The sequence below is a fragment of the Oncorhynchus keta genome, chromosome 6 (assembly GCF_023373465.1).
Source record: "Oncorhynchus keta strain PuntledgeMale-10-30-2019 chromosome 6, Oket_V2, whole genome shotgun sequence".
Lineage (NCBI taxonomy): Eukaryota > Metazoa > Chordata > Actinopteri > Salmoniformes > Salmonidae > Oncorhynchus > Oncorhynchus keta.
The window spans coordinates 43,057,936-43,083,310 of NC_068426.1; the positions used below are offsets into that span (position 1 = coordinate 43,057,936).

Genomic DNA, 25,375 nt, shown 5'->3' on the forward strand with positions numbered 1-25,375 from the left:
TTGATTCTTGAAGAATATAACTTTAAAATGCCTCATGAGCTTAGTTCAACTGTGAGAACCCCAAATATTAGCTTGTTTTACTCCAATGTTAGCAAACATTCAATGTAAGAAACACTGTGTAGCCTCATAACATGGTTTTAACAATAATTTTGATATCAAAGATGGTCAGTCCTTGCATCCGTAGCTCTGTCTATTCATCTGAGAGTGGTTACATTTATCCAGGGCCATCCCTCAGCTTTTTACCAAAACAGAGGCGGGGCGACTGTTATGTTATTGTTTGGATTTGCCCTTTAAACAGCTGCATATTATCAATATATCAAAGTGTGACCAACAAAAAGGTAAACAATAGGCTTATAGCAAATGCAGCATATGGCATTCATTTTCACAGTAGTGCTCAAAGCATGCCATTCCATGAGCGCAGCATTTATTTTCAACTCGAATCAATGAGCACAATCAGTAATATAATAATAATAATATATGCCATTTAGCAGACGCTTTTATCCAAAGCGACTTACAGTCATGTGTGCATACATTCTACGTATGGGTGGTCCCGGGAATCGAACCCACTACCCTGGCATTACAAGCGCCATGCGCTACAGACAACAAACTCATAAACAACAGAGTAGGGCTGGTTAATAAGACCTTCGTTTTGGGGTTATGCTCAGGTAAAACAATATGGCTGATCTATACTTCCATATTTCCAAGTCCTATTCTTGAAGATCAAGGGGTATAACATTTATTGGAATGACTGGAATTCTGATAGACTGGTTTTTAATGTTAAGATATAATTTAATCGTATTATTATAGGTGGTAGAACGTGATGGGTTAGAAGAAGCCTACATAACCAACCCATAAATTGCTATTTAACATCCATATATGGCCAGCTGTGTAAACTTTAACAATGATTTATCCTGCAATAGATGTCGTTCAATTGGTAACATACATTTTTGTCTTCTAATGCCTCTCAAGGGGAAATAAATATAAAAGTAACTGAATGTAATCAGATTATGTTACTGAGTTTGGGTAATCGAAAAGTTACGTTACTGATTACAATTTTGTACAGAGAACTAGTAACTAACTAATTACATTTAGAAAGCAACCTGCCCAGCCCTGTTGATATGTTTGCATTGTCTAGCTAGACTGCTAGAACGTTCCCATCTATCTCGCCTCCTCCCGAACTGCCTTTCGTCAGTTGTATTTCCATTTTTAGAGCGGTTCGTCGACGATCTTGTCAATATAGTAGATCATCTTTGTAGAAACTCACTTCGCTCGAGAACAGGAAGTTATACTCAGTTACTTCCGATTTGTCTGCGGTTGTTGTTTTTAAAATGGCGCCGTTGGACTTGGATAAGTATGTTGAGATTGCAAGACAGTGCAAATATTTACCAGAAAACGACCTAAAGGTGAGCAAGAATTTACGTTTTATTCGTGTACTTAACCAATACCGTTATGTTAGTGCATTCGATCAGGCCAATAGCCATATTATTGCGACATCAATATTCAGAGAAACGAAAACAGCTTGCCTGTTTAACTTGCCTGTTTGTTAGTTGTGCACGTCACAAATGTTGGGGACAAACCTAGGGGGTAATCGAGGTAGAAGAGATGTTTTATATTCTCGCTAGTAGTTAATAACTAGCTAGACCTGTGATGGATATGCACCTTAGAGACTAACGTTATGTACTCCACACATTCAACTCTTACAACCACTCGTATTATAAACACACACGCAGTCAACCTTGCTGTTGAACCGTTACGACACAACATGAACCCCTTTCCAGTACGCGACATTCTGACGGCACTCACGGCTTTACGACTTCTAAATAAAATACTTTTTTGGGGGGGTTCTCATATGCTTACAATGATTCGATTCTTGCTTGATCAGTCGATACGATTATATTTGGTTGTGATCTTTGCACAGTAACTATTTTGAATGCAGCAGTTGTTAGCCAGAATGCTAACGCTCATTGACCGTCTGTAGCCGAAGATACATTTTACCGGTTGAAGTGTTTTAAAAATATAATGCAGTTCATTTGCGATGATGACACAAACATTAAGCCGGACATTCATAAAAGCCTTAAAAAACAATTATAATCCAAAAGTAGTTTGAAATGCACTCTTAACCAACATGTTAATGGAGGATTTTTTGGCTGGTATTCTGTAAGAACTTCAATGTTCTGCCACCACCTTGCGTGCAGCGCCCTCTAACGGCAATGCTCGCAAACACAGAAACGTGTGACCAAGGCATTAGATTACCACTTTATATTTCTAAATAGTCATACTTATAGCACATTCATTATATCTATACATTATATCCTATTATGTATATAATACAGTGCACTCGGAATGTATTCGGACCCTTTGACCTTTTCCCACATTTTGTTATGTTACAGCCTTATTCTAAAATTGACCCCCCCCCCCCATCATTCTACACACACCTCATAATGACGAATCAAAAAGTTAACATTTTTGTAAATGTACTACAAATAAAATTAAAATGAATCCCATTTCCATAAGTCATTAGGCTTGGCACACCTGCATTTGTGGAATTTTGCCCATTCTTCTCTGCAGATCCTATCAAGCTCTGTCAGGTTGGATGGGGAGCGTCGCTGCACAGCTATTTTCAGGTCTCCATAGATATTTGTTCAGGGTCAAGTAGGTGCCTTTTGGCAAGCTCCAAGCAGGTTGTCATGTGCCTTTTTACCGAGGAGTGGTTTTCGTCTGGCCACTCTACCATAAAGGCCTTATTGGTGGGGTGCTGCAGAGATGGTTGTCCTTCTGGAAGGTTCTCCCAACTCCACAGAGGAACTCTGGAGCTCTGTCAGAGTGATCATCGGGTTCTTGCTCACCTTCCTTACCAAGGCCCTTCTCCCCCGATTGCTGAGTTTGGCTGGTCGGCCAGCTCTAGGAAGAGTCTTGTTGGTTCCAAACTTCTTCCATTTAAGAATGATGGAGGTCACTATGTTCTTGGGGACCTCCAATGCTGCAGAAATGTTTTGGTACCCTTCCCCAGATCTGTGCCTTGGCATAATCCTTTCTTGGAGCTCTACGGAAAATTCCTTTGACCTCACGACTTGTGGGACCTTACATAGACATGTGTGTGCCTTTCAGAATCATGTCCAATCAATTGAATTTACCACAGGTGGACTCCAATCAAGTTGTAGAAACATCTCAAGGATGATCAATAGGTATTGTGTGTAGATTGATGAGGATTTTTATTTCTTAAATCCATTTTATAATAAGGCTGAAGCGTAAGAATGTAGAAACAGGCAAGGGTTCTGAATACTTTCCGAATGCACTGTATCAGGATATTATGCACACTACTACCTCTTATTTTATTTTTGATTATACACTTTTTCTATTGTTCTTATTGTACTACGATGTTGAGTGAGCTAGCACACAAGCATTTTGCTACAACTGTTTATACCTGCTGTAAAATGTGTAGCTAATGTTCCGTGACATTTGACTTGAATAGCTAGCTGGCTTCATGGGGTGGAGGCCGCTTACTGACGTTCACTCTAGAGCTAGTTAACAATGGTTTGTGAACTATCTAGGAAGGATATCAGCACGCACATTATAACGAGTTTGCCAGTTTATAGGCCTAATAGTACTGTAGAGCTCTTTTTACTTGCACACAATATAGCTGGGTTGTCCTGTCCCTAGGAGTCCACCACCCAGCAGAGCCCCAATCCAATACACCAAACTCAGCTTTAGGATCTTAATGAATCATTCATTGGTTTTGAGTGTGTTAATCTAAGGCCAGAGGGACAACCCACAGGATGTCAGATCCACCAGGGCCAGGACTGAGCAGCCCAGCTGCTAGAGACAGCCTAAATCTCCACTGACATGGACATGTTTTCAGTACAGACTCCTTTAGTCGTACTGTATTCCTTGTAAGCCATCCAGACCTTATGACAGTTGCCTAGTATACCCTTAATCTTGTAATAAATCTAGTGATACTTTTCTTGACATTGTGCGAGGATAACCAACCTTCCAATTAATGGCAATGCATTTCTTCGCCACTATACATGCTTGGTTACACAGTTTAAGATAAGTCTCCAGTATCAACATTTCCAAGCAAAACAAAATAATACAGTGAGATGGGAGAATCTGTAGACATGCTGAGATAAAAGATCATTCTCTTTGCCAGAATTCAGCCAGCCTTCACAAGACCAAAACATATGCAAATGTGTCCCCTTTAGTGGTTACGTCTCCAGCAGAGGAATGACATTTCTGACTGCATGTAATTCAGTTTCACTGGCATACATTACATTCTATGGATGGTCTTAAACTGCAGGAATCTATGACTGAGATGATATGCACATGACTGGGCCTTCAAACACATCTGTATCCATCCATCATCTTCAATGGCGTCTTCCCTATCTTCCTCACATAATGACCATCATTCTCAGATCCCAGACTGTAGCTTTAAGCTGCTGTCCTGTAGCTACTGTTGCTCTACCTATCTGCTCAAGGTGGAACTTTGTATCATTCACCGGTAGTGTTATTATACTGCACAATTCCCCCTGAGCTCTGTCTTCCCTGGCTGTCTGACCCTGCTGGAACCCCTGTCACCATCTGATCCTGTAAAGACATGATGAGCGTAGTGTTGTGTACTAGAGGGCTGCGTTCCTGCTGGAACCCCTGTCACCATCTGATCCTGTAAAGACATGATGAGCGTAGTGTTGTGTACTAGAGGGCTGCGTTCCTGCTGGAACCCCTGTCACCATCTGATCCTGTAAAGACATGATGAGCGTAGTGTTGTGTACTAGAGGGCTGCGTTCCTGCGGGAACCCCTGTCACTATCTGATCCTGTAAAGACATGATGAGTGTTGTGTACTAGAGGGCTGCGTTCCTGCTGGAAACCCCTGTCACCATCTGATCCTGTAAAGACATGATGAGTGTAGTGTTGTGTACTAGAGGGCTGCGTTCCTGCTGGAACCCCTGTCACCATCTGATCCTGTAAAGACATGATGAGCGTAGTGTTGTGTACTAGAGGGCTGCGTTCCTGCGGGAACCCCTGTCACCATCTGATCCTGTAAAGACATGATGAGCGTAGTGTTGTGTACTAGAGGGCTGCGTTCCTGCTGGAACCCCTGTCACCATCTGATCCTGTAAAGACATGATGAGCGTAGTGTTGTGTACTAGAGGGCTGCGTTCCTGCGGGAACCCCTGTCACCATCTGATCCTGTAAAGACATGATGAGCGTAGTGTTGTGTACTAGAGGGCTGCGTTCCTGCTGGAACCCCTGTCACCATCTGATCCTGTAAAGACATGATGAGCGTAGTGTTGTGTACTAGAGGGCTGCGTTCCTGCTGGAACCCCTGTCACCATCTGATCCTGTAAAGACATGATGAGCGTAGTGTTGTGTACTAGAGGGCTGCGTTCCTGCTGGAAGCCCCTGTCACCATCTGATCCTGTAAAGACATGATGAGCGTAGTGTTGTGTACTAGAGGGCTGCGTTCCTGCGGGAACCCCTGTCACCATCTGATCCTGTAAAGACATGATGAGCGTAGTGTTGTGTACTAGAGGGCTGCGTTCCTGCTGGAACCCCTGTCACCATCTGATCCTGTAAAGACATGATGAGCGTAGTGTTGTGTACTAGAGGGCTGCGTTCCTGCGGGAACCCCTGTCACCATCTGATCCTGTAAAGACATGATGAGCGTAGTGTTGTGTACTAGAGGGCTGCGTTCCTGCTGGAACCCCTGTCACCATCTGATCCTGTAAAGACATGATGAGCGTAGTGTTGTGTACTAGAGGGCTGCGTTCCTGCTGGAACCCCTGTCACCATCTGATCCTGTAAAGACATGATGAGCGTAGTGTTGTGTACTAGAGGGCTGCGTTCCTGCGGGAACCCCTGTCACCATCTGATCCTGTAAAGACATGATGAGCGTAGTGTTGTGTACTAGAGGGCTGCGTTCCTGCTGGAAACCCCTGTCACCATCTGATCCTGTAAAGACATGATGAGCGTAGTGTTGTGTACTAGAGGGCTGCGTTCCTGCGGGAACCCCTGTCACCATCTGATCCTGTAAAGACATGATGAGCGTAGTGTTGTGTACTAGAGGGCTGCGTTCCTGCGGGAACCCCTGTCACCATCTGATCCTGTAAAGACATGATGAGCGTAGTGTTGTGTACTAGAGGGCTGCGTTCCTGCTGGAACCCCTGTCACCATCTGATCCTGTAAAGACATGATGAGCGTAGTGTTGTGTACTAGAGGGCTGCGTTCCTGCGGGAACCCCTGTCACCATCTGATCCTGTAAAGACATGATGAGCGTAGTGTTGTGTACTAGAGGGCTGCGTTCCTGCTGGAAACCCCTGTCACCATCTGATCCTGATGAGCGTAGTGTTGCGTACTAGAGGGCTGCGTTCCTGCGGGAACCCCTGTCACCATCTGATCCTGTAAAGACATGATGAGCGTAGTGTTGTGTACTAGAGGGCTGCGTTCCTGCTGGAACCCCTGTCACCATCTGATCCTGTAAAGACATGATGAGCGTAGTGTTGTGTACTAGAGGGCTGCGTTCCTGCGGGAACCCCTGTCACCATCTGATCCTGTAAAGACATGATGAGCGTAGTGTTGTGTACTAGAGGGCTGCGTTCCTGCGGGAACCCTGTCACCATCTGATCCTGTAAAGACATGATGAGCGTAGTGTTGTGTATAGAGGGCTGCGTTCCTGCGGGAACCCCTGTCACCATCTGATCCTGTAAAGACATGATGAGCGTAGTGTTGTGTACTAGAGGGCTGCGTTCCTGCGGGAACCCCTGTCACCATCTGATCCTGTAAAGACATGATGAGCGTAGTGTTGTGTACTAGAGGGCTGCGTTCCTGCGGGAACCCCTGTCACCATCTGATCCTGTAAAGACATGATGAGCGTAGTGTTGTGTACTAGAGGGCTGCGTTCCTGCTGGAAGCCCCTGTCACCATCTGATCCTGTAAAGACATGATGAGCGTAGTGTTGTGTACTAGAGGGCTGCGTTCCTGCGGGAACCCCTGTCACCATCTGATCCTGTAAAGACATGATGAGCGTAGTGTTGTGTACTAGAGGGCTGCGTTCCTGCGGGAACCCCTGTCACCATCTGATCCTGTAAAGACATGATGAGCGTAGTGTTGTGTACTAGAGGGCTGCGTTCCTGCGGGAACCCCTGTCACCATCTGATCCTGTAAAGACATGATGAGCGTAGTGTTGTGTACTAGAGGGCTGCGTTCCTGCGGGAACCCCTGTCACCATCTGATCCTGTAAAGACATGATGAGTGTTGTGTACTAGAGGGCTGCGTTCCTGCTGGAACCCCTGTCACCATCTGATCCTGTAAAGACATGATGAGCGTAGTGTTGTGTACTAGAGGGCTGCGTTCCTGCGGGAACCCCTGTCACCATCTGATCCTGTAAAGACATGATGAGCGTAGTGTTGTGTACTAGAGGGCTGCGTTCCTGCGGGAACCCCTGTCACCATCTGATCCTGTAAAGACATGATGAGCGTAGTGTTGTGTACTAGAGGGCTGCGTTCCTGCGGGAACCCCTGTCACCATCTGATCCTGTAAAGACATGATGAGCGTAGTGTTGTGTACTAGAGGGCTGCGTTTGCTGGAACCCCTGTCACCATCTGATCCTGTAAAGACATGATGAGCGTAGTGTTGTGTAAGAGGGCTGCGTTCCTGCTGGAAACCCTGTCACCATCTGATCCTGTAAAGACATGATGAGCGTAGTGTTGTGTACTAGAGGGCTGCGTTCCTGCGGGAACCCCTGTCACCATCTGATCCTGTAAAGACATGATGAGCATAGTGTTGTGTACTAGAGGGCTGCGTTCCTGCGGGAACCCTGTCACCATCTGATCCTGTAAAGACATGATGAGCGTAGTGTTGTGTACTAGAGGGCTGCGTTCCTGCTGGAACCCCTGTCACCATCTGATCCTGTAAAGACATGATGAGCGTAGTGTTGTGTACTAGAGGGCTGCGTTCCTGCGGGAACCCCTGTCACCATCTGATCCTGTAAAGACATGATGAGCGTAGTGTTGTGTACTAGAGGGCTGCGTTCCTGCGGGAACCCCTGTCACCATCTGATCCTGTAAAGACATGATGAGCGTAGTGTTGTGTACTAGAGGGCTGCGTTCCTGCGGGTCCATAGATCAATGCGGTCTGCATCTCTCATGCTGGGAGCGGGTTTGAACATATTTTTGTCCTATAGATGATTGGAAACGTTCCTCTTTCTGCTTTGTATGCGTCAGCCGACTTATTGTGTTAAAAGCACATGTTTTCCTCATTCACACAAAGGAATTCACAGCTTCAACTTCGGTAGCCTACCTCTCCTAGTTGGGTGTGAATGCGCCGAGTGTGTGTGGTCTCATTGAAATAGAGTAAGCTGCTTGCATGGGCGGAGAATTATGTGGCAGTTAACTTGAGGAGGAAATTCTTAAATACAATTAGACTGTAGTTTACTACAGTGTCTGTAAATAGACTAAGTGCACTAATAAATGATGTAATCATCATTGAAAAGGCACAATGTGCACATGGGTTAGGCTACTGTGGTGAGTGAGCATTGTGCCTTTTCAATATCAATAAGTATTGATTACCCATTATTTTTTTGTCTGCCTGCAAATCGTCCTCATGAAAGGTAGTCTATATCGTATAGGCCTATGCAAACATAGTATTGCTGTCATCGTTCTTGCTGCTTTAAGTTCAGTAGCCATACCAGTGAGATCAGGTGTGCGTGTGGTCTCTATTAAATAGAGTAGGCTATAGCCTAGGTATGGGAGGAGAAGCATGGGGCAGTTATCTTTCCAATGAAATGTACTTCTTAAATAGGCCTGTAGAGATGAAACGGTATAAACATTTCATATCACGATTTTTGTGACCAAAATTATCACGGTATTCAGCATTATCGCGTTAATGTTGAAATGTTCAAAAACTACTGATACACACACTGAAATAATTTCACCAAGTTTTATATTGAAAACCAACAGCACTATGCACTTTTTGCATAAACTAGAGGTCGACCGATTAATCGGAATTTGCCGATTTTTGGGTGCCGATTTAAAAATATATATATATATATATTTTTTTTTTACGTAAATATTTTTTATTTTAAATGTAATATTATTCTTTTTTATACCTTTTTAAACTAGGAAAGTCAGTTAAGAACACATTCTTATTTTCAATGACGACCTAGGAACGGTGAGTTAACTGCCTCGTTCAGGGGCAGAACGACAGATTTTCACCTTGTCAGCTCGGGGGATCCAATCTTGCAACATTACATTTAGCTAGTCCAATGCAATAACGCCCTGCCTCTCTCTCGTTGCACTCCAGAAGGAGGCTGCCTGTTACGCGAATGCAGTAAGTCAAGGTAACTTGCTAGCGAGCATTAAACTTATCTTATAAAAAACAATCATAATCACTAGTTAACCACACATGGTTGATATTACTAGATATTATCTAGCGTGTCCTGTAAAGGTTAATGAAATACAAATGGTATAGAGGGAAATAGTCCTATAATTCCTACCACCAATTCCTACCACCAGCTTTCAAGGCCTCCTGGACGCAGCTGTCGGCGTCAAGGCCTCCTGGACGCAGCTGTCAGCGTCAAGGCCTCCCGGACGCAGCTGTCAGCGTCAAGGCCTCCCGGACGCAGCTGTCGGCGTCAAGGCCTCCCGGACGCAGCTGTCGGCGTCAAGGCCTCCCGGACGCAGCTGTCGGCGTCAAGGCCTCCCGGACGCAGCTGTCGGCGTCAAGGCCTCCCGGACGCAGCTGTCGGCGTCAAGGCCTCCCGGACGCAGCTGTCAGCGTCAAGGCCTCCCGGACGCAGCTGTCAGCGTCAAGGCCTCCCGGACGCAGCTGTCAGCGTCAAGGCCTCCCGGACGCAGCTGTCAGCGCCAAGGCCTCCCGGACGCAGCTGTCAGCGTCAAGGCCTCCCGGACGCAGCTGTCGGCGTCAAGGCCTCCCGGACGCAGCTGTCGGCGTCAAGGCCTCCCGGACGCAGCTGTCGGCGTCAAGGCCTCCCGGACGCAGCTGTCGGCGTCAAGGCCTCCCGGACGCAGCTGTCGGGCGCAAGGCCTCCCGGACGCAGCTGTCGGCGTCAAGGCCTCCCGGACGCAGCTGTCGGTGTCAAGGCCTCCCGGACGCAGCTGTCGGTGTCAAGGCCTCCCGGACGCAGCTGTCGGTGTCAAGGCCTCCCGGACGCAGCTGTCGGTGTCAAGGCCTCCCGGACGCAGCTGTCGGTGTCAAGGCCTCCCGGACGCAGCTGTCGGTGTCAAGGCCTCCCGGACGCAGCTGTCGGCGTCAAGGCCTCCCGGACGCAGCTGTCGGCGTCAAGGCCTCCCGGACGCAGCTGTCGGCGTCAAGGCCTCCCGGACGCAGCTGTCGGCGTCAAGGCCTCCCGGACGCAGCTGTCGGCGTCAAGGCCTCCCGGACGCAGCTGTCAGTGTCAACTTTTGCAGCCTCAGGCTCATCAAAAAGCTCATTTTGAAGCGGGGGTCAATGAAACAAGCCATGTGCATGACTCTCTTTGCCTTCTCTGTGTATCTGTTGTTAAGGTCTTCTCTCATTACCCTTTTCATCTCCTTGGTCAGGGTTGACTCCGTATCCTTTTCCCACCAGAACATCACAGGTGATGTGGTCCAGGACAGGCTTGTGTCGGAGGCAAGTGCATCTGTAAACTTGCTCAGAGGTTCAAGGAGCTGGCACAGTTGCTCCATGACAATTATGTCGGCGTCCTTGGGCATCAGATCCTCTTTCTCCAGCCAAACTGTCTGCTGGTGGCTGAGGAAACGCTCAAGCATCTTGCGTGTAGCTCCCCATCGGGTCACCACATCATGGATCAGAGCCTTCTGTGGCATGTTGAGGGCAGCTAGCTTTTCTCTCAGTTCTCGCCTTCTCTTCCAGCTCCGTGAGAAGCCTTGGGCCAGTTGACGGCAGGCCTTGACTGCTGTGTCAACTCTCTGAATTTTCAGAGCCTTTGAGATGGTCAGGTTCAAATGATGGCCAAAGCACCAAAGCCACAGATCTGGGAACTCTTCAAAAGCCTTGATCATGTTTGTTGCGTTGTTTGTGGTTATGCAGGCCAGGTCTTTCTTGTTGATTCCCAAATCTTCCAGCATAATCTCCAAAAACTCTCTGTTGTGAGAGGAGTGATCTTCTGGGAAGTACTGTGTTTCCAGGCAGTTTGATTCCAGTTGCCAGTCTGGGGAGAGGTAATGGATAGTGAAGCTGATGTAGGGTTGACCACCCCTGCTTTCACTGGTCCAGAGGTCAGTGGTTGCAGCAAACCATGTGCGTTTGAGCCAAACTTTTTCCAACATTAGCTTTAACCTGGTTGTACAGATTTGGGATTTCAGTCTTTGAAAATAATCTTTGTGATGTCACTTTGTAGTGAGGCATGGCAACCTTCATCAGCCTCAGAAAGCCAGGCCACTCAACAATATGAAATGGCATCATGTCCTTTGCAATGTAATATGAAAGGGCTGCAGTGAGGTCTTTAGCATGTTTTGATGTGGGTGCATAAGCAGCCTGCCTTTTTTAAATGCTTCCTGGAGTGTCTTTCACAACTGTAGATGAGGGACCAGTAGCATCAAATCAACGTTTCAAATCAAAGTTTATTTGTCACATGCGCCGAATACAACAGGTGTACAGGTGAAATGCTTACTTACTTACTAACCCTAACCAATAATGCAAAAAAAGGTGTTAGGTGAACAATAGGTAAGTAAAGAAATAAAACAACAGTAAAAAGATGGGCTATATACTGTAGCGAGGCTATAAAAGTAGTGAGGCTACAGACAGACAGACAGACAGACAGACAGACAGACAGACAGACAGACAGACAGACAGACAGACAGACAGACACCGGTTAGTCAGGCTGATTGAGGTAGTATGTAGATATGGTTAAAGTGACTATGCATATATGATGAACAGAGAGTAGCAGTAGAGTAAAAGAGGGGTTGGTGGGTAAAGGGACACAATGCAGATCGCACGGTTAGCCAATGTGCGGGAGCACTGGTTGGTCGGCCCAATTGAGGTAGTATGTATATGAATGTATAGTTATTGACTATGCATATTTGACTATGCATATATGACAAACGGAGAGTAGCAGAGGTGTAAAAGAGGGGTTGGGGGGTCACATAATGCAAATAGTCCAGGTAGCCATTTGGTTACCTGTTCAGGAGTCTTATGGCTTGGGGGTTAAAACTGTTGAGACACCTTTTTGTCCTAGACTTGGCACTCCGGTACCGCTTGCCATGTGGTAGTAGAGAGAACAGTCTATGACTGGGGTGGCTGGGGTCTTTGACAATTTTTAGGGCCTTCCTCTGACACCGCCTGGTGTAGAGGTCCTGGATGGCAGGCAGCTTAGCCCCAGTGATGTACTGGGCCATACGCACTACCCTCTAGTGCCTTGCGGTCAGAGGCCCAGCAATTGCCGTACCAGGGAGTGATGCAACCGGTCAGGATGCTCTCGATGTTGCAGCTGTATAACATTTTGAGGATCTCAGGACCCATGCCAGATCTTTATAGTTTCTTGGAGGGGAATGGGCTTGGTCGTGCCCTCTTCATGACTGTCTTGGTGTGTTTGGACAATTCTATTTTTTTGGTGATGTGGACATCAAGGAACTTGAAGCTCTCAACCTGCTCCACTACAGCCCCGTCGATGGGAATGGCAGCGTGCTCGGGCCTCCTTTTCCTGTAGTCCACAATCATCTCCTTAGTCTTGGTTACGTTGAGGGATAGGTTGTTATTCTGGCACCACCCGGCCAGGTCTCTGACCTCCTCCCTATAGGCTGTCTCGTCGTTGTCGGTGATCAGTCCTACCACTGTTGTGTCGTCTGCAAACTGAATGATGGTATTGGAGTCATGCCTGGCCATGCAGTTGTGGGTGAACAGGGAGTACAGGAGGGGACTGAGCACTCACCCCTGTGGAGCTCCAGTGTTGAGGATCAGCGTGGCAGATGTTGCTACCTACCCTCACTGCCTGGGGGTGGCCCGTCAGGAAGTCCAGGATCCAGTTGCAGAGGGAAGTGTTTAGTCCCAGGATCCTTTAGCTTAGTGATGAGCTTTGAGGGGACTATGGTGTTGAACGCTGAGCTGTAGTCAATGAATAGCATGTTCCTTTTGTCCTGGTGGGAAAGGGCAGTGTGGAGTGCAATAGAGATTGCATCATTTGTGGATCTGTTTGGGCGGTATGCAAATTGGAGTGGGTCTGGGGTTTCTGGGATAATGGTGTTGGGAGCCATTACCAACCTTTCAAAGCACTTCATGGCTACGGGCGTGAGTGCTACGGGTCTGTAGTCATTTAGGCAGGTTGCCTTTGTGTTCTTGGGCACAGGGACTATGTTGGTCTCCTTGATGCATGTTTGTATAACAGACTCAATCAGGGACATGTTGAAAATGTCAGGGAAGACACCTGCCAGTTGGTCAGCACATGCCCGGAGCACACGTCCTGGTAATCCGTCTGGCCCTGCAGCCTTGTGAATGTTGACCTGTTAAAAGGTCTTACTCACGTCGGCTACGGAGAGCGTGATCACACAGTCGTCCGGAACAGCTGATGCTCTCATGCATGCCTCAGTGTTGCTTGCCTCGACGCGAGCATAGAAGTGATTTAGCTCATCTGGTAGGCTCGTGTCACTGTGCAGCTCGCAGCTGTGCTTCCCTTTGTAGTCTGTAATAGTTTGCAAGGTCTGCCACATAAGAGAAGCGTCGGAGCCTGTGTTTTATGATTCAATCTTAGCCCTGTATTGATGCTTTGCCTGTTTGATGGTTCGTCGAAGGGCATAGAAGGATTTCGTATAAGCTTCCGGGTTAGAGTCCCACACCTTGAAAGCAGCAGCTCTACCCACTGGGTTTGTCTGCTGCACGCACACTCTGTAAACAAGGGAATAGCTAATGTGTTATTATTATTAGTGTATTATTATTATTAGACACACTATCTTCTGTGTTGCATTTGAGTATATGCAATGACCCCATGCTTAACTTACATGAATACAAATGAGTCTTAAGAAGACAGTGATAGTAATTGCAATGAGCCCAACAATTTAGTCTTGTACAGGAGTCTATAGTGTTTCTCCTGTTGGAACACTTTTACAACCAAGTCGACTGCCGGATTTTAAATGAACAAAATATGTTGGTTGGGTGACTAAACTACCTAACGTGTGCAATGGGTGAATAGTCAGCAGACACACGACACATACAGCAGCAGAACAATGTGTTTTTACAAGACTAGCTAACACTGAAAGCTTCAGTTTACATTATTGACAAGCACGTTCCCCCATTCCGAAGTCCCCACATTATTCTTTGAGTTAAAAGTTAACTTACCTTTACTTCACTATAAAGTAGTGGGTGATGGTCATGAGATTTGAGGTGTTGCCCCCTTAAATAAAACATGTTTTTTGTGCATGTTCTACAAGCAGGGTGACCATGTTTTCATTTTCAGTTTCCCTCAGCACTCTTGTAAAACCCAAAATACGACCACACTTCAGATTTGGTCCTTTTAAAGGCTTGAAAAATGTCCCTTGAGCCGTCACTGCATTCCGCCATGTTTTCACACAAAGCAAAACCCACATTGCATGCTGCGCCTGCATCAGACTGTTGCTAACTTAATCAAACACTGTTTTAATGGTACTAAACATTTGAAACGCTAACCGTTGGGAATTTTATCGTGAAACTGGTAACCGTTTCATCCCGAGGCCTATGATTAAAGCCTCTTTAGGATAGGGGACGGTTCTGTCCCACTTGGGCAAAAAAACAGGGAAAATGCAGCGCGGCAAGTAAAAAAAAAAAATGATATAAAAATCAAACTTTCATTAAATCACACATGTAAGATACTCGATTAAAGCTACACTCGTTGTGAATCCAGCCAACATGTCAGATTTTATAAAGGCTTTTCGGCGAACGCATAAGAAGCTATTATCTCATGATAGCATAATAGTAAACAAAGAGTAGCATATTTCAACCCTGCAGGCACTATTTTTTTATTTTTTATTTCACCTTTATTTAACCAGGTAGGCTAGTTGAGAACAAGTTCTCATTTGCAACTGCGACCTGGCCAAGATAAAGCATAGCAGTGTGAACAGACAACACAGAGTTACACATGGAGTAAACAATTAGCAAGTCAATAACACAGTAGAAAAAAATGGGCAGTCTATATACAATGTGTGCAAAAGGCATGAGGAGGTAGGCGAATAATACAATTTTGCAGATTAACACTGGAGTGATAAATGATCAGATGGCCATGTACAGGTAGAGATATTGGTGTGCAAAAGAGCAGAAAAGTAAATAAATAACAGTATAAAAACAGTATGGGAATGAGGTAGGTGAAAAAGGGTGAGCTATTTACCTATAGACTATGTACAGCTGCAGCGATCGGTTAGCTGCTCGGATAGCTGATGTTTGAAGTTGGTGAGGGAGATAAAAGTCTCCAACTTCAGCGATTTTTGCAATTGTTCCAGTCACAGGCAGCAGAGTACTGGAACGAAAGGCGGCCAAATGAGGTGTTGGCTTTAGGGATGATCAGTGAGATACACCTGCTGGAGCGCGTGCTACGGATGGGTGTTGCCATCGTGACCAGTGAACTGAGATAAGGCGGAGCTTTACCTAGCATGGACTTGTAAATGACCTGGAGCCAGTGGGTCTGGCGACGAATATGTAGTGAGGGCCAGCCGACTAGAGCATACAAGTCGCAGTGGTGGGTGGTATAAGGTGCTTTAGTGACAAAACGGATGGCACTGTGATAGACTGCATCCAGTTTGCTGAGTAGAGTGTTGGAAGCCATTTTGTAGATGACATCGCCGAAGTCGAGGATCGGTAGGATAGTCAGTTTTACTAGGGTAAGCTTGGCAGCGTGAGTGAAGGAGGCTTTGTTGCGGAATAGAAAGCCGACTCTGGATTTGATTTTTGATTGGAGATGTTTGTGAGTCTGGAAGGAGAGTTTGCAGTCTAGCCAGACACCTAGGTACTTATAGATGTCCACATATTCAAGGTTGGAACCATCCAGGGTGGTGATGCTAGTCGGGCATGCGGGTGCAGGCAGCGATCGGTTGAAAAGCATGCATTTGGTTTTACTCGCGTTTAAGAGCAGTTGGAGGCCACGGAAGGAGTGCTGTATGGCATTGAAGCTCGTTTGGAGGTTTGATAGCACAGTGTCCAATGACGGGCCGAAAGTATATAGAATGGTGTCGTCTGCGTAGAGGTGGATCAGGGAATCGCCCGCAGCTTGATTTTTGATTGGAGATGTTTGATGTGAGTCTGGAAGGAGAGTTTGCAGTCTAGCCAGACACCTAGGTACTTATAGATGTCCACATATTCAAGGTTGGAACCATCCAGGGTGGTGATGCTAGTCGGGCATGCGGGTGCAGGCAGCGATCGGTTGAAAAGCATGCATTTGGTTTTACTCGCGTTTAAGAGCAGTTGGAGGCCACGGAAGGAGTGCTGTATGGCATTGAAGCTCGTTTGGAGGTTTGATAGCACAGTGTGTCCAATGACGGGCCGAAAGTATATAGAATGGTGTCGTCTGCGTAGAGGTGGATCAGGGAATCGCCCGCAGCAAGAGCAACATCATTGATATATACAGAGAAAAGAGTCGGCCCGAGAATTGAACCCTGTGGCACCCCCATAGAGACTGCTAGAGGACCGGACAGCATGCCCTCTGATTTGACACACTGAACTCTGCAACTCTGTCTGCAAAGTAATTGGTGAACCAGGCAAGGCAGTCATCCGAAAACCGAGGCTGTTGAGTCTGCCGATAAGAATTTGGTGATTGACAGAGTCGAAAGCCTTGGCGAGGTCGATGAAGACGGCTGCACAGTACTGTCTTTTATCGATGGCGGTTATGATATCATTTAGTACCTTGAGAGTGGCTGAGGTGCACCCGTGACCGGCTCGGAAACCAGATTGCACAGCGGAGAAGGTACGGTGGGATTCGAGATGGTCAGTGACCTGTTTGTTGACTTGGCTTTCAAGACCTTAGATAGGCAGGGCAGGATGGATATAGGTCTATAGCAGTTTGGGTCCAGGGTGTCTCCTCCTTTGAAGAGGGGGATGACTGCGGCAGCTTTCCAATCCTTGGGGATCTCAGACGATATGAAAGAGAGGTTGAACAGGCTGGTAATAGGGGTTGCGACAATGGCGGCAGATAGTTTCAGAAATAGCGGGTCCAGATTGTCAAGCCCAGCTGATTTGTACGGGTCCAGGTTTTGCAGCTCTTTCAGAACATCTGCTATCTGGATTTGGGTAAAGGAGAACCTGGAGAGGCTTGGGTGAGGAACTACGGGGGGGGCGGAGCTGTTGGCCGAGGTTGGAGTAGCCAGGCGGAAGGCATGGCCAGCCGTTGAGAAGTGCTTATTGAAGTTTTCGATAATCATGGATTTATCGGTGGAGACCGTGTTTCCTAGCCTCAGTGCAGTGGGCAGCTGGGAGGAGGTGCTCTTGTTCTCCATGGACTTCAGTGTCCCAGAACTTTTGGAGTTGGAGCTACAGGATGCAAACTTTTGCCTGAAGAAGCTGGCCTTAGCTTTCCTGACTGACTGCGTGTATTGGTTCCTGACTTCCCTGAACAGTTGCATATCACGGGGCTATTCGATGCTATTGCAGTCCGCCACAGGATGTTTTTGTGCTGGTCGAGGGCAGTCAGGTCTGGAGTGAACCAAGGGCTGTATCTGTTCTTGGTTCTGCATTTTTTGAACGGAGCATGCTTATCCAAAATGGTGAGGAAGTTACTTTTAAAGAATGACCAGGCATCCTCAACTGACGGGATGAGGTCAATGTCCTTCCAGGATACACGGGCCAGGTCGATTAGAAAGGCCTGCTCACAGAAGTGTTTTAGGGAGCGTTTGACAGTGATGAGGGGTGGTCGTTTGACTGCGGCTCCGTGGCGGATACAGGCGATGAGGCAGTGATCGCTGAGATCCTGGTTGAAGACAGCGGAGGTATATTTGGAGGGCCAGTTGGTCAGGATGACGTCTATGAGGGTGCCCTTGTTTACAGAGTTAGGGTTGTACCTGGTGGGTTCCTTGATGATTTGCGTGAGATTGAGGGCATCTAGCTTAGATTGTAGGACTGCCGGGGTGTTAAGCATATCCCAGTTTAGGTCACCTAACAGAACAAACTCTGAAGCTAGATGGGGGCGATCAATTCACAAATGGTGTCCAGGGCACAGCTGGGAGCTGACGGGGTCGGTAGCAGGCGGCAACAGTGAGAGACTTGTTTCTGGAGAGAGTAATTTTCAAAATTAGTAGTTCAAACTGTTTGGGTATGGACCTGGAAAGTATGACATTACTTTGCAGGCTATCTCTGCAGTAGACTGCGACTCCGCCCCTTTGGCAGTTCTATCTTGACGGAAGATGTTATAGTTGGGTATGGAAATCTCTGAATTTTTGGTGGCCTTCCTGAGCCAGGATTCAGACACGGCAAGGACATCAGGGTTAGCAGAGTGTGCTAAAGCAGTGAGTAAAACAAACTTAGGGAGGAGGCTTCTGATGTTGACATGCATAAAACCAAGACTTTTTCGATCACAGAAGTCAACAAATGAGGGTACCTGGGGACATGCAGGGCCTGGGTTTACCTCCACATCACCCGCGGAACAGAGAAGGAGTAGTATGGGGGTGCGGCTAAAGGCTATCAAAACTGGTCGCCTAGAGCGTTGGGGGCAGAGGATAAGAGGAGCAGGTTTCTGGGCATGGTAGAATATATTCAGGGCGTAATGCGCAGACAGGGGTATGGTGGGGTGCGGGTACAGCGGAGGTAAGCCCAGGCACTGGGTGATGATGAGAGAGGTTGTATCTCTGGACATGCTGGTTGTAATGGGTGAGGTCACCGCATGTGTGGGGGTGGGACAAAGGAGGTAACAGGGGTATGCAGAGTGTATCTAGGGGCTCCATTGTGAACTAAAACAATGATAACTAACCTGAACAACAGTATACAAGGCATATTAGGGAGACTTTTATCTCCCTCTCCAACTTCAAACATCAGCTATCCGAGCAGCTAACCGATCGCTGCAGCTGTACATAGTCTATAGGTAAATAGCTCACCCTTTTTCACCTACCTCATTCCCATACTGTTTTTATACTGTTTTTATTTATCTACTTTTCTGCTCTTTTGCACACCAATATCTCTACCTGTACATGCCCATCTGATCATTTATCACTCCAGTGTTAATCTGCAAAATTGTATTATTCGCCTACCTCCTCATGCCTTTTGCACACATTGTATATAGACTGCCCATTTTTTTTCTACTGTGTTATTGACTTGCTAATTGTTTACTCCATGTGTAACTCTGTGTTGTCTGTTCACACTGCTATGCTTTATCTTGGCCAGGTCGCAGTTGCAAATGAGAACTTGTTCTCAACTAGCCTACCTGGTTAAATAAAGGTGAAATAAAAAAAAATAAAAAAAAATACAGCGAGGCATACAGTAATCACAGGTGTTGAATTGGGAAAGCTAGCTAAAAACAGTAGGCGAGGCTAATCAGCTAGCACAACAAACAGCAGGTAAAATGACGTTGACTAGGCAACTGGGCCGACAGATAAAACAAACAAGCAGAATGGAGTACCGTGATTAATGGACAGTCCAGCGTGCGTCAGCTATGTAGCCGAGAGATCAGTGTCCAGGGGCAGCGGTGGATGGGCAGGGAAGCTGGGCTGGCGAGTGTTATCCAGGTTTAAAAAAAAAAAAAACTAACAATGACTAAATAGCTTGTAGCTGGTTAGCGTCTGGAGGTTCTTGAGTGTGTCGTAAAATAAAATAAAAATTAAAGGTGATAGCGATTCCGTATCACAGTGGGTGGGGCAGGTTTCCGGAAGGTATAAACAAAATAAAAATCAAAGAGAGATATAAAGTAAATGGGTTCAGAGTGTTTGGAATGCAGTGAGCCAGATGGTTAGCAGGCCTGTGCTAACAAGCTAACAGTACGTAGGCCCGGGCTAGACAAGCTAGCCGTTAGCAGGCCGAATTAGCAAGCAGGGAGATAGCGAGGGCTAGAGAGCTAACCTTTGGGGGACGTCGCGATGGGGTGAGTCTGTTTATTCCTCTTCTTGCGGTGACATCGACAGACCGGTCGCGGGCCCGGGTAATTGTAGCCCAGGAGTATGCTACAGGAGCTCTAGTGCGCTGGGTGAGCTGGAGACACAGCGTTTCAGAAAGCTCATGGGGCCTTGGCCAGCAGATGGATCTTTGGCGATGTCGCAACGAAAAGCCTGTTGAAACCACCTCGGACGATTATGTCGGCGGACCAGTCGTGATGGATCGGGCGGGGCCCGTGTCGGCAGTAAAGGGTCCAGGCCAATTGGCAAAAGAGGTATTGTTGGGCCTCTTCGGCTAGTCGGGAGATGGGCTTAGCTCAAGGCTAACTGTAGCTTGTTTTGGGACAGAGACGTTAGCCAGGAGTAGCCACTCGGATTGCAGCTAGCTAGTTGCGATGATCCGGTGTAAAGGTTCAGAGCTTGCGGTAGGAATCCGGAGATGTGGTAGAGAAAGAGCAGTCTGATATGCTCTGGGTTGATGTCGCGCTGGTGTCCTAGTTAGCTTTGAAGACCGCTAGCAATGGCTAACTGAGTACGAGCTAGTAGCTAGTTAGCTGGCTAGCTTCTGATGGTGGTTCCGGTTCTAAAGTAAAGTATGGAAAAAGCAGATCCGTACCACATTGGGTGATGCGGGTTGCAGGAGAGTATATTCAGCTCTAGTTTGAAAGTGAGATTAAAATATGTACGAAATATATACAGAAAAAAAAACGAAGAAAACTATATTTACACTAGACAGGACGGGACAAGACAAAACACACGTCCGATTGCTACGCCATCTTGGAAAACATTCAACGCAGAAATAAAATATAAAACATGCATTACCTTTGACGAGCTTCTTTTGTTGGTACTCCCATATGTCCTATAAACGTCACAATTGGTCCTTTTTGTTCAATTAATTCCGTCCATATATATCCAAATGTCCATTTATTTGACACGTTTGATCCAGAAAAAAACAACTTCCAAAAAACGCAACGTCACTCCAAAAAACTTTGAAAGTTACCTATAAACTTTGCCATAATATTTCAAACTACTTTTTGTAATACAACGTTAGGTATTTTTAATCATTAATAATCGATCAAATTTTAGACTGGTCGATCTGTGTTCAATACAGGAAGACAACAAACCAACGCTACTTTTCACGTCTTGCGCAACTCTCAACAGTGTTACCCAGTTCCTAGATGGCCTACTTCTTCATTGTACAAATTAATAACCTCAACCAATTTCCAAAGACTGGTGACATCCAGTGGAAGCGGTAGGAACTGAAAACAGGTTCCTAAGAAATATCATTTGCTAATGAGAACTCAGTGAACAGATAGAGACCAAAAAAAATAAATCTGAACTGTTAGTCCTCTGGGTTTTGCCTGCTACATAAGTTCTGTTATACTCAGACATGATTCAAACAGTTTTAGAAACTTCATAGTGTTTTCTAGCCACATCTAATAATATGCGTATCTTATATTCCTGGCATGAGTAGCAGGAAGTTGAAAATGGGCACGCTATTTATCCAAAAGCGAAAATGCTGCCCCCTATACCTTAAAAGGTTAAGAAGTTAACTATACATGGTTGACGATATTACTAGTTTACCTAGCTTGTCCTGCGTCGCATATAATCTATGCAGTGCCTTGCATTCTGTGGATCAGAGTCAGGGTATATGCAGCAGTTTGGGCCGCCTGGCTCGTTGCGAACTGTGGAAAGACTATTTCTTCCTATAACAAAGACGGCCAACTTTGCCAACGGGATGATTTCACAAAAGCCCATTTGTGATTAAAGCACAATCGTTGCACGAATGTACCTAACCATAAATGTCAATGCCTTTCTTAAAATTAATACACAGAAGTATATTGTTTTAAACCTGCATATTTTGTTAAAAGAAATTCAAGTTAGCAGGCAATATTAAACTAGGGAAGTTGTCACTTCTCTTGCGTTCAGGGTATATGCAACAGTTTGGGCCGCCTGGGTCGTTGCAAACTAATTTGCCAGAATTATGACATAACATTGAAGGTTGCGCAATGTAACAGTGATATTTAAACTTATGGATGCCACCCGTTAGATAAAATACGGAACGGTTCCGTATTTCACTGAAAGAATAAACATTTTGTTTTCGAAATTATCGTTTCCGGATTTGGCCATTATTAATGACCTACGGCTTGTATTTCTTTGTGTTATTATATTATAATTAAGTCTGATTTGATAGAGCAGTCTGACTGAGCGGTGGTAGGCAGCAGCAGGCTCGTAAGCATTCATTCAAACAGCACTTTACTGCGTTTGCCAGAAGCTCTTCGCAATGCTTCAAGCAGTACCTATTAGAACATCCAATAGTCAAAGGTATATGAAATACAAATGGTATAGAGAGAAATAGACCTATAATAACTACAACCTAAGACTTTTTACCTGGGAATATTGAAGACCCATGTTAAAAGGAACCACCAGCTTTCATATCTTCTGAGCAAGGAACTTACACGTTAGCTTTTTTACATGGCACATATTGCACTTTTACTTTTGCATGATTTAATTGCGACTAAATTGATTTTATTGATGTATTATATTAAGTTAAAATAAGTGTTCATTCAGTATTGTTGTAATTGTCATTTTTACAAAAAAAAGTGTGTGTGTGTGTAAAAATCGTTTGATTAATCGGTATCGGCTTTTTTTGGTCCTCCAATAATCAGTATCGGCGTTGAAAAATCATAATCAGTTCGAACCACTTTGGACGCGTGCAGGTTGCCATCTTTCTGGTCTGATATGTTAATTCTTAAACCATTTTATACAGTTTGTTCAAAAAGGCAGTTTGTGAGGTTGAAATGCTCTCTGACCTCAGTGGAGGGGTTGGTGACTACTTAATTGTACAAGGTTATAGAAACCATTTCCTCTGAGTTTCTAAAATCACATCCCTCTATTAACAAAAACACAAATGTTTCATATTCCATACACAACGCATGGACACTTCACACATACAAGTGGGGCAAAAAAGTATAATTTGCAAATAAATTCATTAAAAATCCTACAATGTGATTTCATGGGTTTTTTATCTCCTCATTTTGTCTGTCATAATTGAAGTGTACCTATGATGAAAATTACAGGCCTCTCTCATCTTTTTAAGTGGGAGAACATGCACAATTGGTGGCTGACTAAATACTTTTTTGCCCCACTGTATAGTGTGTATACTTTTCAAGTTACAGAAGTTATAACATTTTTAATGACAAAATAACAGCCGAAATTACATTCTTTAGATCGCCTCTGACCATTCCCACGTTCTTTGTTTGAAGTTCTGTTCCAGTATTTGTTTTAGAACGTGTTAGTTTTGGCAGAAAAATGTCTATGTAGACAAAGGCACATTCCTGTGGCAGCTGAATGTTCTGTCCTTGATTTTCATTAAGGAGTAAGCTGCCCCCCCCCACACCCCACACCAGTTCCCTCTTCCCCCCTCTGTGGGTGAGAGGGTCTTTCTTTAAATCCATTTATTTGAAAGCTGATCTAATCTATTTGGATCCTTACATCAACTTCAATCTATCAATCTATTTGGATACAGTACATACAGTACATCAACTTGCGAAAGCCAGCCAAGTTAATTTACTTCTGAAATGGAACAAAACAAAGGCTACAAAACATTTCCATACAAACAGATGTTAGTAGTACTATCAATAATAGCCAATACACACTAGTTTTGTTTTTTCCTGTGAAGTTAAACAGCAGTTCACCTTGCCAGCGATATCAGTCAACTAAAGAGTAGCCAGTTAATGCTCTGCTTGCTTTTACAACTCATCGAAGGAGCGCAACACACATGCATACATACATGCACACACAATGAACTATGCTCAACTCTCCCCCTCGTACTGGTTTAGCCAGCATTCACACAGCCTGTCAGCCCTCTCTGTGGTGTCCTTGCTGTCCTAAATCCAGCCGGCTGAACACTCTGATGTGCCTGCATGGTCCTAAAGCACACCATTGCTGCTATTTGTATCACATTGCAATGATAAAACTGGGGGTGGACAAAAATGCAATTTCAGATTTTGGGGGGGTGCATGACCCCTGTCCCCAATGAAAGTTGTGCCCCTGATCAAAAATATTTCACAGCTGTTTAGCTGGTACAATGAATCTCTCTACACACTATACTAGCTTATTTTGTCATACACACTAAAATTAGGCTAATTATTAGTTTTAGTAACCAGGAAATGGCGGAACGATTTCTGCATTCTGCAATTTTAATTTGAAGTTCCTGTTCTTTGTCAGACTTCTCACAAAAACAAGCGTTACGCTGTGAAATGTCAACGGCGCCCTAGCGGGCTGATTACACCGCTCGTTTTGCGTGCGCGAGCATTGCAAAATAAATTCCGAAACCTATATTATTCAATTATTGCACCCTTACTGCTCGCGCGTGCCAACGAGCGTCTGCATTGCCATGGGCTAAAATAGAAATCAGTTCTATTTCTGACGCAGATTGCAGTGCAAGTCCTGCCTCTCCCATCTCCTCATTGGTTAATAGAAGCAGTTACCCACGTGCCATCTCCTCATTGGTTATACCCACGTGGGTGACTGAAAGACGAACGAGGTCGGTGGCGGTAATGCACCTAATTTATGAAAGTTGCCAGTCGCAATATAAAGTCAAGAGAAGAAAAAGTCTGGAAGGAGAAGAGATGACTAGAAACTATTAGGTTGACTGTTTTTATATGTAAATTAATTGGTGGCGTAGAGGACCTTGAGTATTTCAGGTTCAATTACAACTCAATGTTTATATCCCAGGACAAATTAGCTAGCAAGTGCAAGCCAACTAGCTATATTGCCATAAATGTTTAATGCTTTTTGACCTGTCCCCTAATTAATATAATTGGTTCAGAGTTTGTTTTGATATTTTAACCTGCGTGTCGTGACCGCGTTTGGTGTAGGGGGACAAAATACATTTATGCGCGATGGGGCACGCGCGCAGCCAGTTTGGGTTCCGTGTGAGCGTGTACGGCAAGCTTTTTATTTTTCAAAGCCTTTTTAGATTTAATTCTGCTCATGTCATGCTAATGTAGCTATTTGTGACCCGCGGAAACAACTTAGAAGACGAGACGACCACAAAATGTGAAATCCTCAAAAATTTCGCGAAGAAAGCTGCACTGCTCTGACAACAGAGCTCAATGTTTATTATCTGGTGTTTTAGGCTACGAAATCTGACTTTTGGGCTATATCGATAAGTTAACCTCATAGTCCGCCCCATCCCGCATGCGGTCGCGTTACTACAGCCTCAAGCTCATTACCATAACGCAACGTTAGCGATTTCTAAAAATGAAATAAATATGCCTGCTCTCAAGCTTATCCTTTTCTTAACAATCCTGTCTCAGATTTTCAAAATATGCTTTAGAACCAGTGTAACACAATAATTTGTGTAAGAGTGGTGATAGCTAGCTTA

At 45.3% G+C, this 25,375-nt stretch overlaps 1 protein-coding gene across 1 annotated transcript in view; it reads left to right on the forward strand.

Annotated features, from left to right (window-relative positions):
* Positions 1 to 1,248: 1,248 nt before the first annotated feature.
* Positions 1,249 to 25,375, forward strand: part of LOC118385550 (serine/threonine-protein phosphatase 6 catalytic subunit) — a 31,525-nt gene continuing 7,398 nt past the window's right edge. The window contains exon 1 of the mRNA XM_035772773.2: positions 1,249 to 1,403. Coding sequence (XP_035628666.1) covers positions 1,329 to 1,403 — 75 coding nt within the window. The 5' untranslated portion in view covers positions 1,249 to 1,328. The remainder of the gene's footprint in view (positions 1,404 to 25,375) is intronic.